Source organism: Aquarana catesbeiana, linkage group LG02 (assembly GCF_042186555.1).
Source record: "Aquarana catesbeiana isolate 2022-GZ linkage group LG02, ASM4218655v1, whole genome shotgun sequence".
Classification (NCBI taxonomy): Eukaryota; Metazoa; Chordata; class Amphibia; order Anura; family Ranidae; genus Aquarana; species Aquarana catesbeiana.
Genome location: NC_133325.1, coordinates 589,187,430 through 589,203,238, shown reverse-complemented (window position 1 = coordinate 589,203,238; position 15,809 = coordinate 589,187,430). Strand labels below are relative to the sequence as shown.

General features: G+C 39.9%; 1 protein-coding gene across 1 annotated transcript in view; it reads right to left on the bottom strand.

The window, feature by feature from the left end:
* Nucleotides 1–3,404: 3,404 nt before the first annotated feature.
* DNAJC8 (DnaJ heat shock protein family (Hsp40) member C8) overlaps nucleotides 3,405–15,809 on the bottom strand; it is a 73,505-nt gene continuing 61,100 nt past the window's right edge. Inside the window, exons 7-9 of the mRNA XM_073616247.1 lie at nucleotides 13,574–13,665; nucleotides 9,265–9,340; nucleotides 3,405–4,928 (exon numbers count right to left, since the gene is read on the bottom strand). Coding sequence (XP_073472348.1) covers nucleotides 4,803–4,928; nucleotides 9,265–9,340; nucleotides 13,574–13,665 — 294 coding nt within the window. The 3' untranslated portion in view covers nucleotides 3,405–4,802. The remainder of the gene's footprint in view (nucleotides 4,929–9,264; nucleotides 9,341–13,573; nucleotides 13,666–15,809) is intronic.

Sequence of the window (15,809 nt, the reverse complement as noted above, 5' to 3'; positions counted from 1 at the left end):
AACACTTTCTAAAGAAAGGGATGCATGCTCAGATAAGGGTCTGGTATGGATTTTGGGGGGGGGGGGGGGCGCCACGGCAATTTTTTTTGTGTGTGTGTGTGTGTGGGGGGGGTCCTCCTTAAAATCCATACCAGACTTCTATTCAAATCAATCCGCTCTCATTGGAAACCATTGATTTTGAATAGAGGCGGAGCAATACTGCTTAAAACTAGCGTGGCTAAACGTGCATTAACGCCAATGCAAAAAGCTACTAAAAGCATGTTTTTACAGCCGCTTTTTCCTGGCGTTGGTAGTGGCTTTGCAGCTTGTTTTTTCTAATGCCCTGTGTGCATGAGGCCTTATAGTGATTTTTCTGTGACTATACTTTGTTGCAGTCAGTTTATAGCCATAACAATCTATATTTGAATTTACGCTGCATAATGGGTTGTTTTTCTTTTTCCGTCTGAACTTGTATGCTCTAGACGTTTCTGTGCAGTGTGCACACACATATGCATTTTTTTCTCTACATGATATTCCTGTTAGATTATATGTCATATTATGATGCCATAATTTTTACTGTGATAACTTCACACTGTATTTGTACATTCATGTTCTGTTTAGTTGACACCGATGCAAATCACCACCAAATTGATTCATTATACCAAATAGACAAGTTAATTTCCCTCTGGGTGGAGCTTTGCTTAGGTATAAATATTTGGTCATTTTTGTTTTATACTAAATACGACTAAGGCTCTATGCGCTATCATCAGCGCTACTATTTTACTGTCTCTGCAATGTAACCAATAAAGTACTCTTTAAAGGATTGCAGTGTTGCCAGCTCTCTTCAGGTTTATAGAATCAGATGCTAAGACTGGTAATAAAACAGTGTCCTGCTCCATTGCAAGGGATAGATCATCATTCTGGGGTTGAGCGTTGTGCAGGCCTTTGGCAGAGCGACTGTTTACCTGCTGTTTAAAATGGTCTCCCTTTTGCTTGGTTTCTGCCTTAGCTACAAGTGAGGGTATGCCCCTGCGGGGTACTTACACAGTTAATGTCCGGAGACGGGGTGCCGATGTCCAGAAGTATGTGAAACCCTGGTATAGACCATCCTGCAATGAGTCCTGAGTACCTTATAAGGGTTCTCGATGAAGGTGGCATTTAGAGTGTAGGACCAGTTATATGATGCAACATCTGGTCTTCCACCTGAGATTGAGCCCTAAGTTAGTGGCAAGTTTTAAAATGTGTGCACTGTGAAATGAACAGATACCAACCATAGCCCCGTTTTACTCAGTAACAGCGAGATGCAGGGTGACCCTTTCTTACCTGTCCACAATGCTGGACTGTATATAAAGTCAAGGCTTCGCCTGTCATGGTGGGCCTACCCCTGAAGGGGTCTGGACCTGTATTGAACCCTGCCACTAATTCAATGCCTTGTACCAAGTGCTAAGGTGAGCAGCTTATACAGAATCCAGGAGGTGCAAGAAGCAAACATTACAGGCCACCCGCCTAGTGTGGGGTCTGGATACGGCTTCCAAGGTTTTACTGAAGTTGCACCATCACGTACACAGAGCTTCTAGGTAGTTATTAGAAGACAACACGAGTTAATTGAAGAAATCTAAGAATATAATAAGGAAGAGACAAAAGTAGTGAAGCACACTTCTCTGGGAAGAGAAGAGGTCCATCACCTTTAGACACTAGCAAAACTGAGGACTCACGTAGTGGGGTAGAATTATGGGAAAGGTGCCCTTGGGCAGTGTCCTTCAAAAGCTTGCCAGTATCCAATTACCTGGAGGTACACGCCTATAAACCATGGTGTATGAATATTGCACGTGTCCTGTACAATTAAGATATATTTTCTTAATGGTACCACACCCCCTATACCTGCAGTGGCCAGGGTGTACACGTCACAGCACAAGTTATACACCCTATCATGATTAGTGGGTGTAGCCCCTGCCAAGCATGACCCATTCAAGTGAATGAGGCCCCTTTGCAAGTGCCCTGCAACCCTGTACAGTACAGCAAACAAGGGGTTAAAGCAGGCAGTGTTGTGTTGCTTTCTCATCCCCCGCAGAAGCAAGCAGTTGTGGGGCACTTGCAGAGTAGCCCTATTTACATGAATGGGTCTTGATTGGCAGGCGGTAGCACCCACCAAAAGCAACAGGGGCTCAATTCCTGCTGCAGCATGTGTGCACCTTTGGCTGCTGCCTCAGCAGCTAAAGGGGGTAGAGATTGGGGGCTGTAAAACTGCAACTCAACCGCAGGGTTTTACAACCCCCCCCCAACTTTATGTGTGAACGAGCCCTAAGGGTGCCCGAGCCGAATGCAACTAAGGGTTCATTTACAAGTGCAGCAGGCACTGCTGCTCCTCTATATAAAAAAAAAAATTCAAGTGTGTTTGACAGGTGGTGAGGAGACAATATGTTGCCTCCTCGCCACCTGATTTAAACCCATAATTGCCGTGCAATGTATGCGATTGAAACATGGTTGTACAGCAATTAGGGGTTTAAATCAAGTGTGAGAAGGTGAAACTAGGCAACACGGTTTTGTCTGGAAGATTTGTTTATTATCAGTAGCTACTAGTAGATTCAGGCTGGATACTGAAATCTTTGATGTTTCTCCAGTCAGCCAGTTTGGTGATGTGTTTCCTGTTGGAGGAGGTGCCCATCTGTCAAGTGCTTTCCTGGAAGACTCATGGAAAAAATAGTTACTGGTAAGGCCAGTATGGATTTCTTCATTTATTGAGGAACACAGTTTAAAATTAAGCAATTTATTGTTATACTGCTGTCTAGATGAGAAATGGACTCTAGGCATATTGAAAAGGCCAGCCCCTTGGAGGATGTAACCCCTCCCACCTTACACCTGCTGTTTTCCACTTATTGTCGTCGGGAGAGTGGACAGGTTTTCTTTCTACCATCAACAACTGCTGGTAGATACAGCTTTGATACTGAAATCATGTTCATTAAATATACAGGTGTTCTGTGAAACACTCCTACAGTAAGCACTGACTATCCCACTGGTCCAAAATAGCACAAATTTCCGCTTTCAGATCAGGCCATTTATCTGGGGATTCCTTACCCCAGAGCTGCAGCCTTTTCCTTGGATCACTATTGTGATTTGTTTTATTTTTGTTTGTAGTATTTATATTTCCATGATTTTGTAAAATTTTGTTTTGTATTGTAACGTTTATTAATTTTATTTGGAGGTTTGTTTTTTACCTATACCTTTTTTTAATGTTTATTTTAAAAAAAATATATTTTTTTTAATGTTATGCCTTTTAATTTATTATTTTTCTGTTTTTCCTACTGTTAATTTTAATTATTTTTCTTGCAAAATTAAAAAAAAAATATATGCACAAAAGTTTATATTGGCAAAATCACAAGTAATATTAATAGTTTAAAAAAAATCTCTTTACATGACACACAAGGCAATGTTGTATGACAATTTATTAGTATAATACTCAAATGTATGTGATTGTAACAAATTTAACACATCTGTTATATCAGGGATTTATTCTCTGATGTTTCGTAATGGACTGTAGCATTTGCCCTATAGCTGGAGGTGGCACATAGCTAGTGGCTGTGCTTGTAATGGTGTATGATCAGATATCTTCACACTTGCACTCCAGCACCCATTGACAGCTGTTAGCAATGCCTGGGGGCTTCTGTTCAACTTTATGAAAAACAGATCACCAAAGCTCATGTCAATATAGAACAGCTGAAATTGAGTCTACAACGCTGCATTGCTGTTCAGATAATCTGCAAAAGCATGCAGTGTGCACTGTGGCAACAGACATGCATGGAGCGAATAGCTGTCAAAGTCAGCACAACAGGGCAGGTGTGAAGATTTAAAATCTACAGGCACCCTTACAAAATCAAAACAGGCATCACTGCTATTCCATTATCCAGTTTCCACCAGCAGACTGGATTTATTGAAGATATCTGCTAGAACACAGCTATGTCTATGAATCATTCATTAACTTTCATAGACACCACCTCAATAAAGAAAAATGGCAGAACCTACAGAGGGTCTGCTTAATGATTATGATAGCAACTTAAAGGGATTTCCACTTTAATAGTGTACCCCTGCTTTATATACCTTCATGAAGTAACAAAGGCATCTTGCCTAGATTTTCATAGTGCCCAACAACAGAACCCCACCCCAGTCTTGTATAGATTGGCTTTGCAGGGTAAACAAATATAGGGCAAAGCAAACTATTTTACAACCCAAATGTATAAGCATTTCTGAATTTGTAGCAAAGATGCCTCCCAGTTTGTTACCACCTTGAAAAAGAGTGGGTGGGACAGATAATCTAAAATGTCAACATCTGCACCTACATGATGTTATTTAATTGTGCTTTACACAATCCTGTAATTTAGCATAGCTTGACACTGGTCAGGCAAGCCAATTGCTGGTTCAGGTCTACATCTGAACAGAAAGGCCCTTACAAACTGAGCAAATCATAATTGGCCAAACTTTTGGGGGAGGAGAGCATTTTATCCATTATGCTACTACATGAAGATATATTAAGTAGGGATTGCAGCTAATATTAAAGTAGAAAATATATCTTTCTACTGGTCACATGTCTAAGACTTTATGAAATTAAACCGGTTACAATAAAGGTACAAAATATTAAATTATAAGTGTCTCCCTTCAAAGAAAAACAAAATAAAGGGGAGCTGTACAAAAGCTGAACGAGAAAAAAAAAAAAAAAAGAAGAATCCTTTCCACAGCCAAACAGGTGACCAGTAAACAGGACACTACAGATAATGAAATCACAGTTCATAAAACTCAGGGGAGTCGTCTCACAAAGAAGGGGGGGGGGGTCACTCTCTCTGTTCCATCTTCACTTTGGGTGGTTTTAAAAATGTCCGTGCCTTCTTTTCTTTTTTTTTGCCCTTTGTGTGTGCTTGAAAATTTCTCCAACTGTCAACACGTCCATCTCGGCTTTCCTGAAAAAAAAAAACAAACAAAAAAAAAAAACACGTCCTAATCAAGATCAATGTAAAAATAGCAGAAATCACCAACGCGTTCAAAAGGAACCAGAGTGTGTGTTGATGCACTAATTAGTTTACATACCCCTGGCAGAATTTGTAAAAATTTCCTTTTTGCTGCACCAAAATAGCCCATCAACATAATGCCAAAAAGCACCTAGAGAAGCTTGTAAACGTCTGGAAGCAAGTGGATTTTGAATAAGTTCAAGATACCTCATATAATGAAACCACTCTGGGAACTCGTCTGTACAGCAAATCCACCATCAGGAATACCCTCCTCCATGGACATCCTCCACCTCTAGTAAGGGGAATTCACCTTGCAAAAATGCTTAGAGTGGCTAGGAGCACTCTAACCCTGATACTGCATTATTACAATTACAAGATCCAGCGCTTTACAGAAAGAGGATCATATATCACCCACTGCCCAGCCTCAGATGCATGGTAATTGAACCTGCTGACCAGAGGTGGAAATTGCCATTGCCTATTACTTCAATGTGAATGTTGCTGGATCTAAACTTTATAAACCAAGGCGCTGAAAGGCCTCAATGAACTGAGCTAAAATTGCTTCCTGTGATCTGATTCCCCCCCCCCCCCGCCATCACATCAAGATTTTGCACCATATATATTTATTTGTTTTGTAGCTTTTCAGGGATATGATTGGCAGCAGTGTGTGATCCTCTCATCAGGAGTTGTTTTTCTTGGTTCTGGTGTCCCACACACTTTGTGCGATTTGGGCTTTTTCTTTACCCCTTATTAAATCAACACTCAAGGACTTTGAAAAAATTGACCATTATTCATAGTCTATAATTTTGGACATACTATACAATCACACTTGTTTTTCTGATATCAATTTGTGGAGATGATTGGCAGCAGCAATCGCTCTGTGTGTGGTCCTTCTTTCAGATGACGGTTGCTCTGTTGACCAACAGTGCAAGCTGCCTGACCTTGATGCTATGTTTTTTTTATTGCGGGCTTGGTAGCATGGATACATTGGTCTCCGGAACCAGTTTCTGTGCAAAAACTGTATTTACAATACTGTCTGTGGATTGTGTTTATGTTCATGTCCCTTTACTGTGTAATCAGCATACTATTTTGCATACATTCTCTGTTTTGTCTCCCTCATGCTTATCCCCAGCCCTGATTCAGCTTGCGCAGCCACCTTACCTACTGTAGGCAGCCTTCCTCTGGTCTCTGGAACTTGTCATTAGTGCTTGGATTTGCCTCCAACACATCTGCATTATGTACACTGACTTTACTGCATGAGCCATATATTATAAATTCAGAAGCTGCTCAGCAAAGCATAAGATACATATAATTTAAAAGATAGGGTGGCACTCACAGGGCTTGAAAGGTGGACATTTAGTGATAAAGTATATTTCATTGTTCTGACCAGGTGCAAGCAGACGAGCTTGCGTCTGATCGAAAAAAAATTATCACTGAAAGCACTGCCTTTCGGAATAATATACATATATACATTTCTTGCAGGGGTGTTAAGACATTAAAAATAAATAAAACACTGGAGGGATTGTAATCAGATAAACTTTGAGTCAACAAGAGTCCAGGTGGATCGAAGAACTTAGGAACCTGGTCCCATATGGTCTCAATGTTGTTTGATTTGAACTGTTTTATTCGTCTTGGTTTAGATTTTTACTCTGCCTTGTATGCATCAATATTGTGATTATTTTTGTAATAATTATTTTATATGAGGCATGATATGCCAATTTTATTTTTATTGTTATTTTTTATTGTAACTTAAATAAATTTATATTTTTATGCATTGTAGGTGTAGCTTTTACAAATTTTACCTGGTTATGTATAGCAATTCATGTATCCCTGTGCGGGAGCTTGCAGTGAGGTTTTTTTTGCATTTTTTTCTTATATTCTTATTGACCTTTAACAATTTTACTGGATTAGTATGAGTTATCTCTGCTATTAGCATAGGTTTAATCTCATTCTCAGTAGCAGAACTGTGAGAACTCTATCAAGATGGCCGCTATTTTTCACTTTCAGTGTTGGGGGTGGCTCTTTTCTCCAGCAAGATGGTCGCTGTTTCACGCCGACTAATCTACAAAGATAACATGGCTACTTTGATTACTATGGTTACGGATAAACAAGGTGTTAATATAAAACCCTGGAATCAGTCACCTAGCCTATCCCCTGATGATGTCGCGTGAGCGGTGGGCAAATGCATAGGAAGGAGCTGGGTGATGCCACGGGAGGGAGCCAGAAGTGTTTGGCCTTGAGCCTATGGGTTTCTATTTTATTCTGTGAGGGCAGTTTGAATAAATAAGGTAATATTGATCTACTACACTATGGCAGTCTTTTCTTGTTTTTTTGGCAATATGTGGTGAGCTGATGTGATAACCAGGAACGGGATACGATCCTCCTAAAGGGGGTACTCACCGTTTTTATTTGAAGCTATCCAAGGAAGTGGTGTGAGTTGCTGTGTGGAGGGGTACCACAGAATATCCCAAAGTGCTGTGTGACCTGAAGTTTATTTTGGGTCACACGCCCAAAGCAAGAGCGGTGTAAGCAAAGAAGTGGTGTACAGAAGTTTGCATTGGAGTTGTGGGCACGGAATAAATCGTTGAACACCAGAGCATGAACTATCATATTTCTTTGAGTATTTAAACAGTTGAGTTTGTGGACACTTTAGTAGGATTCATTTGCACGGATTTCTATTCGTATTTATTCCAGTATTTAAATGGGACATAATAGCGCATGTGCAGCACTGGAGTTGTGGGCACAAAGTGAAGCACTAGATTTTTGGACACATGACGGGATCTATTTGGTTTCAACAATATATAGTATTTATATTAAAGAGTAAGTATTTAATGCATAGACAGCACTGGAGTTGTGGGTACACAGAGTGTTTGAATACCAGCATAAATTATTTATAGATTTCCACTATTGTTATGAAAAAACTCATACACATTATTTATATATATATATACATACACACACTCAGTCTGGGTGTGAGCCCACACATCTGCCCCATAGCAAGCTGCAGACACAGAAAAGGAGGAGCCGAGAACACCAGTAGGGGACCCCAGAAAATGAAGTTCGGAGCCGCTCTGTACAATTCCACTGCATAGAGCAAAAAAAAATGTACCTTTAGAAACACTTTAAAATGAATGCTTGATTAGGATTTAATTATTGTGCTATTTTGCGATGTCTATGGCTTCATGCACACTGCTGCATCTAAGCTCATGTTTTTGGAGCTTTTGAAGTTTTTTACTTTTTTTTGCCAAGGCCCCTCAAAACAACTCAATAAAAGCCTATGTGTTAATGCACACAGACTTTTACCAGAGCTTGGGTGCAGCTGTGTTTAGATGTGGTCAAATTTTGAGAAGAATTTTGCCAAACAATGCTGGACCCGGCATGTAAAACACCTCTAAACATGCCTTTAGCACTTACATTTCAATGCCAGAATAAATTATTCTGGCTAATGAAATTAACGCCCAAGTGCTAGATGCTAAAGAACGTGGGAACGACGCACACGTTTTTCTGCTGCCAGGAGAAAGGCATCTAGGGAATGTCCAGTGTGCATGTACCCTAATAATTTAATCTGAATCAAATTAATAAAATAAAATGAATGTGTTTGGTCTGATAGTCCATGTTTTCAAAAAGGAGAAAGGTCCGCTTCTTACAAACTGCCAAGAGCAGAAAGTCAGCTTTAAAACATAAAGGGAATATATACAAACACACACAGGGCTCAAATGCCAATTGCTTACAGGTGAGGTGAGGTGAATGTCTCTTCCAGCTAATCTTCACACACACGACTACTATATATTGAAGAACAGGCCACTACCAATTAACAGCACAACACATTGTGAAACACATTATGCAAGACTCCAGTGAAATAGTTTTCCGTAGACAAATACAAGGACATTTCTTTGGTATTTCCTAGACGTGTCCTGGATGGGTACAAGCAAGTTTTAATTTTTCACTTTCACTTTTAAAAATGTGGGTATATTTGATAGGAATGTCAGCTTTCATACAAATACTACTATTATTTTGATATCTTGTAAGAGCAGATTTGCAACTGGGTTTTGTAAAGTGACAAACTTTGAAGAAGATGTGTATGTGTAGGCAAACTGCTTCATACAACAGCAGAACAGAGCGATCAAGACAGAGTTGTTTTTTATTGCAAAGAAAAGAGCACTCAGAACCTGGTTGTGTTGTCTTACAAAAACTAAAACATATTTCAGCTGCGAATTTAGCTTTCATTTTAAACCAAGCTAAGAAAAAAAAAACAGGTATAAATGCCATTAAATTTCCTCCAGAACTGTACCTCAAAGTTTCTCTGCCATTCTCTGTCTCGTTTGGCTTTTTCTTCAGCTTCTATTTCTTCTTCCCTTTGTCTTTTCCTGGGAGAAAATAACTATTAATTACATTACCTATACACAGAAGAAACAATGTAATTGCTGAATAACTCCTACTAAAAAAAATAAAAGGCTCCATTTTCAAATACAGATCTTCAATGTAATATGAACGGTCCAGATTTCATCTGACGTTATGGTTTTCATTTACAGCCATGTTAAAAAGGAAGCACATCACCATGGAAATAGTCGACCTTTCAACATATTTGAATAGGCAAACATTAGATCAAATAGTGGCTACAGATAAAGAGAATATACTTTAACAAATGACACAGTATTCATTTATTTATAGTAACAAAAATGAAAACTTGTCATATGAAAAAAGTACACAGCTACATTTACCACCACTTCAAATCTATTAAATTAAAAAAAAAAAAAGTGTTCCAAATAAGGTGACAGTAATTAGAACCCCACTACAGAGTATGCAGGTGGAACCTGTCTTGCTCACATATCTAGTGTACGGTGCTCTCTTTGCAACTGACAAGTGTGGCATCATGCTAAGATCAACAAAGCTCTCTAAGGCCCTCAGAAACAAAGCTGTGGATGCCTATGAGCTTGGCAAGGGAATAAAATATTACCAGATTGACAGACTTTAAGGAGATCTCTTTTTAAAGTTGAGAAAAGTGTTCGTAGAATACCCTATGCCCTCCCAATGGGGGGGGGGTTACCTATTGGTGCAAGGAAGGCTTTTTTGCAGCTCCAGTGGGCTTAGAAGAGAAGAGCTTACCATGGCTGGAAGGACCACAGTAGATGACTTTGTCGGGGAGGGGCACATGCATGAGAACCACAGAGTAGAAGTTGCGTAATGCAGAGTAAAATTGTGATTTTTGAATAGTGGGGTCTGAAACCTCTCCCATCAGTTGCTGCCTCATAGTATTCAAGGGACTTGCCAAAGAGAAGCTTGCCCTTGAAGGTCATACGAGCGAAAGGCATCTTTTCTCCACCAGATCAGTTGCCCAGGGTTTAAGCCATAGAATTCTGTGCATACACACAGAAAGTAAAGACATTCTAGAGATATGATAAATTCAGGTTCTCTCTCTGATATCCACACAGAGTATTATAGGGCTGATGGTAAAAGTTGCAACTCAGTAAAGATTTTGGTTGTCCATCTCATAATAAAGGTCATCATGAATCACTCCAGCCTAGTTAGCCATAGTTTGAGAAATTGATGAGGAAACAGCGGTTGCATGTAGGGCCATTCACACTAGTGCAAAGGAGGTTTTTAAAACAGTCCCCAACTGCCTATTTACTGAGTTTTTAAAAGGAGGGAGTACCCTCAATAGGGATGGTAGGATCATCAATAGGTGCAAGAAAGGCAGGGTTCATACAACCCCTGGCAAAAATTCTGGAATCACCAGTCCCTGAGGATGTTCCTTCAATTGTTTACTGTTGTAGAAAAAAAGCAGATCACAGACATGGCCAAAAACTAAAGGCATTTCAAATGGCAACTTTCTGGCTTTAAGAAACACTAAAAGAAATCAGGAAAAATAATTGTGGTGGCCAGTAACAGTTAGATTTATAGAACAAGCACAGGGAATAAATTATGGAATCACTGAATTCTGAGGAAAAAATTATGGAATCACCCTGTAAATTTTCCTTACAAACACTAACACCTGCATCAGATTAAATCTGCTTGTTAGTATGTAGGTAAAGAGGGTAAATCATCACGCAGTGTTGCACAAGATGTTGGTTGTTCAGTCGGCTGTGTCTAAAACATGGACCAAATACAAACAACATGGGAAGGTGGTTAAAGGCAAGCATACTGGTAGATCAAGGAAGACATCAAAGCGTCAAGACAGAAAACTTAAAGCAATATGCCTTGAAAACAGAAAATGTACATCAAAACAAATAAGGAACAAATGGGAGGAAACATCTGTGACCGAACTGTAAGAAACCGCCTAAAGGAAATGGGATTTACATACAGAAAAGCTAAAAGAAAGCCATCTCTAACACCTAAACACAAAAAAACAAGGTTACAATGGGCTAAGGAAAGGCAATCGTGGACTGTGGATGATTGGATGAAAGTCATATTCAGTGATGAATCTCGAATCTGTATTGGGCAAGGAACTTTTGTTTGGTGCCGTTCCAATGAGATTTATGCAGACGACTGTCTGAAGAAAACATGCAAATTTCCACAGTCAATTATGATATGGGGCTGCATGTCAGGTAAAGGCACTGGGGAGATGGCTGTCATTAAATCTTCAATAAATGCACAGGTTTACATTGAAATTTTGGACACTTTTCTTATCCCATCTATTGAAAGGATGTTTGGGGATGATGAATGAAATCATTTATCAAGATGATAATGCATCTTGCCATAGAGCAAAAACTGTGCAAGAATTCCTTGAAGAAAGACACATAAGGTCAATGTCATGGCCTGCAAACAGTCCAGATCTCAATCCAATTGAAAATCTGTGGGGGAAGTTAAAGAAAATGGTACATGACAAGGCTCCAACCTGCAAAGATGATTTGGCAACAGCAATCAGAGAAGGCTGGAGCCAGATTGATGAAGAGTACTGTTTATCACTCATTAAGTCAATGCCTCAGAGACTGCAAGCAGTTATAAAAGCCAGAGGTGGTGCAACAAAGTACTAGTGATGTGTTGGAGTATTATTTTGTTTGTTTGTTTTTCATGATTCCATAATTTTTTTCCTCAGAGTTGAGTGATTCCATAATTTATTCCCTATGCTTGTTCTATAAATCTAACTGTTACTGGCCACCACAATTATTTTTCTTGATTTCTTTTAGTGTTTCTTAAAGCCAGAAAGTTGCCATTTGAAATGCCTTTAGTTTCTGGCCATGTCTGTGATCTGCTTTTTTTCTATAACAATAACAACAATTGAAGGAACATCCTCAGGGACTGGTGATTTCATAATTTTTGCCAGGGGTTGTAGTACCTTTAGGCATGACAGAGTAACCACTGTGTCTCCCCTGTTTCCGCTCTATTACTTCTAGAGTGAGGGTATTGCCCTGCAGGGTGTTCACAAAATTAATGTGGATTAATGGGGTTCAGCATGTCCAGTATGAAGAAGTCGTGGTAACCCAGGTGATAACCGTGTTCCAATGGTTGCTTTCCATTTTGAAATTGGGCAACAGGTGGTGTGGCAAACGATCAGCTTGTTGGCAGCAAATGGTGGCAGCGTGCAGTCAACAGTTTATAAGCACCGGGTCAGTAGCAGGAAGAGAACTTCTCGTTGGGATGTTGAAAAGAATTGCCAAATTTGAATAGGTTAGCATTATAACAATGTTACCCATTAAGCCGAAGAGTGAAACAAACAGTATAGTTAGGGAAAATCACTAAGAGCACAAGTGCCCTTACACCTGTGCCAATAAACCACTGGTGTACATAACACTGAATAAGGATGTAGTGTACACTAGATAGTCATCAAGACATGTAAGCCAGGAGCTGGCAAGTTAAAGGGCACATGGAAACACTATCATATTTTATCCACTGGTCCCATTCAGAGTCCAAACATTGCCTGTCACAGTGGGCATACCCTCAGAGGGGTCTTAGGGCCCTGGGTGCCATAAGGATAGACCATGGCCATGGACCACTTATAGCAGACTGCAGCTAACTATACTCGCTGCACCATGTGCCAAGGCGAACACAGGACCCAATGCCCAAAGCAATCGTTACAGGCAAGCCCAGCAACTGCACAATCCGAGTAAGGTTCGTAAGATGTTCTCAAAGGTCACTGATCAAGAAACTGTTAGCGAGCCCTGAATGCAGCAAGTTGTCAGATGGAGGAACAAGGAAAAGTTTTTGCCAATGTCCAATTACATGAAAGTAGCAGCATATAACCACGCATGGTCTATGAATCTATTCCTGTGTTCTGTATGTATGTCCTCTTTCTCCAACTTTTTGCCTAGTCTAAAATATTGCATTTTTGGCCCACAATATGAACTAATGAAGCAAGAGAAAGGGGCACAGTAACAGCAGAAGCTGCAAAAAACTAAATATTTCAGTAAATGCCAAGATATGCTGTCATAGTAATCACATTATAGGGAACCACAGTGAATGGTTGCCTGTCACTAGTCTTGAGACTATCAGCAGCAGCTTAATCACAAACGTAGCAGTCACCCCCATTTTTTTTTTTATTTTTTTTTTTTTTAAGCATGGTCGAGCAAGACTGAATGTTAACTTATAGCCTGCAGTCACCTCCGGGCTAAGAGATTTTTTTTTTTTCTATGAGTAAGCTATCACTGTGGTTAAGTACCAACCTTTCATGCATTTCCTTTGTTTCTCTCTCTTTCCTCTTAATTTCCAGCTCTGCAAACAGCTTCATTGTTTGTTTGTATACAGCCTGTTTAAACTTCAAAAAAAGAGAGAAAACACCGTTTTAACTAAAGGTTTAAAAATAAATTTTTCTATATAATTAGATCACAGGAGACATGCATCTCATAGCTGTTACAGAAAACGTACAATTCAGCCTACACTAAACACATCTCTCCAACAAGTATTTATTAGACAGTGTAGGTGGTAGAGTAGTATTGTTAAATACGGTTTGTGTCATGGACCTTTCTATTCTCCAATAATAGAAACATAGTAGTACCTTCCTATTGACCTGCACCAGCTGCTTCAAAAGTGCTCCTTTTTCTCAAAAAGGCAGAGACCATGTAGTGTGGTCACCGATATGCCACTTTTAGAATTCATTAGTTCAGCTCTCATCACCTCTGGATGCCAACATATGCCTACTTGCCATGCAAAATCAGTGACTCTTGACTGGCACAAAAAGGGATGAGATTTTTTATGCACAGGTTGTACCCAACAGCATGGCTTTATGGGAATATAAGGGGAGAAAAAAAAATAAAGGAATGCAGTTGAGTTTTTATCCAGTGATGCATTGTTTATAAGCTGACTAGTTTAACCACTTGAGCTCCAGAAGCTTTTACCCCCTTCACGACCAGAATATTTTTTGCTATTCAGCACTGCACTAACTGGCGGTCATGCAACATTGTACACAAATGGTATTTGATCACCACTGGAGTTTATTTTTTGCAATAAAGACGAAAAAAAGACCGAACATTTTGAAAAAAAAAAATCTCAATAAGTGTATACAATTTGGTTTGTGTAGAACGTCTAAAAACTATGGTATACATACTGGAATTTATACAGCTATGGCACTATACTGGTACTGGCGGTGATCAGCGACTTATAGGGCGACGGGTAATCTGGTTTTATCTGATACTGGCTGGGAGGTACACTGACTGACATCAATACTGACCCTAATACAGTGATCAGTGCCAATAATGTACTAATGACACTGGCTGGGAAGGGGTTAACATCTAAGGGCAAGGTTAACTGTATGCCTAACAATGTGTGTAATATGTGCTGCTTTTACTTTATCGGTTGTGAGACTGCAGACAGGTCATCCGGCCGGGAGCTGTCGCCCGCTCGCAGTACAACCACTGTGGGCGGGCCTCAATTGGTTAATTTTAGCATTGGTTACTGTATACTGGCAAAGGAAAGTGTTGCTTTATATAAAAATAAAAAATAAACACTGTACTGAAATAAATAGGGGGTGGTTACTGCTGACTTTAATGAACTGTTACTGTGATGTAACTTTCACATTTTGTAAAGCTAAGCTTTAGAAGACGAGAAAGACTTATGCTAGGGCTAGGCCTTGATTCTCATGACTGGAAATTCATGACTGACACCTACTGGCATTTTAAGTTATTAGCAGTTTCTGAAGCAAAGGTTACATGTCAAAAGCAAAAGTCTTATCATCCCTACCTCGTCTGTCACAAAATTATATGCATTAACACTTGTGTGGGTGGTTACTCCTGCAGGACCACACCTGTCCCCACAGCCACAACCACCCGCACAGAAAAACGTGTTGCCACGTGTTGCCGAAGATGTGTGGAAATACCATTAATCCTAATGGTACCCCTACACACTGGGAACCGCACTGCACTATGCTGTGCAGGTATCTATTCTCCGTTCTCTGTGGATACAGCAGTCCATTCAAATGAATGGGCTGCTGTACTTGAGCAATGCAACTGCAGGGAAACCTAACAAGTGTGAACCTAGCCTTAGAGAAGCACATTAGGCAGACCTTAAAACCAATATTACACTTGGGCTTCCCCCCCTTACTGCTGGATACCTAAACTGGAAAACAGAAGTGCTGAAATACTTGCATATAAATTAGAAATCAGCTTCCTTTTGGTGACCACACCAGAAGGCAGCTTTTTCCTGACCACTTCTTAATGGAAGCTGAGGCTCAGGATGAGATCTGTGTGAGGCAGAGTCACTGACTAACTTGCTCAGACCGCTGTTTTGATCAGTTAATGCACAGATCTAAACTGCCATCAGAAATACCCTGCTGGAACCCTTCATTCATCATACATATAAAGGTCTTAAACCAGACTAAAGTGAGTGGATAATAGAGGGTTTAAAGATCAAGATATTCAAGCTAATTTAGTGTTGTTTTCAGACCTATCTTAAGCCAAGTAGTAT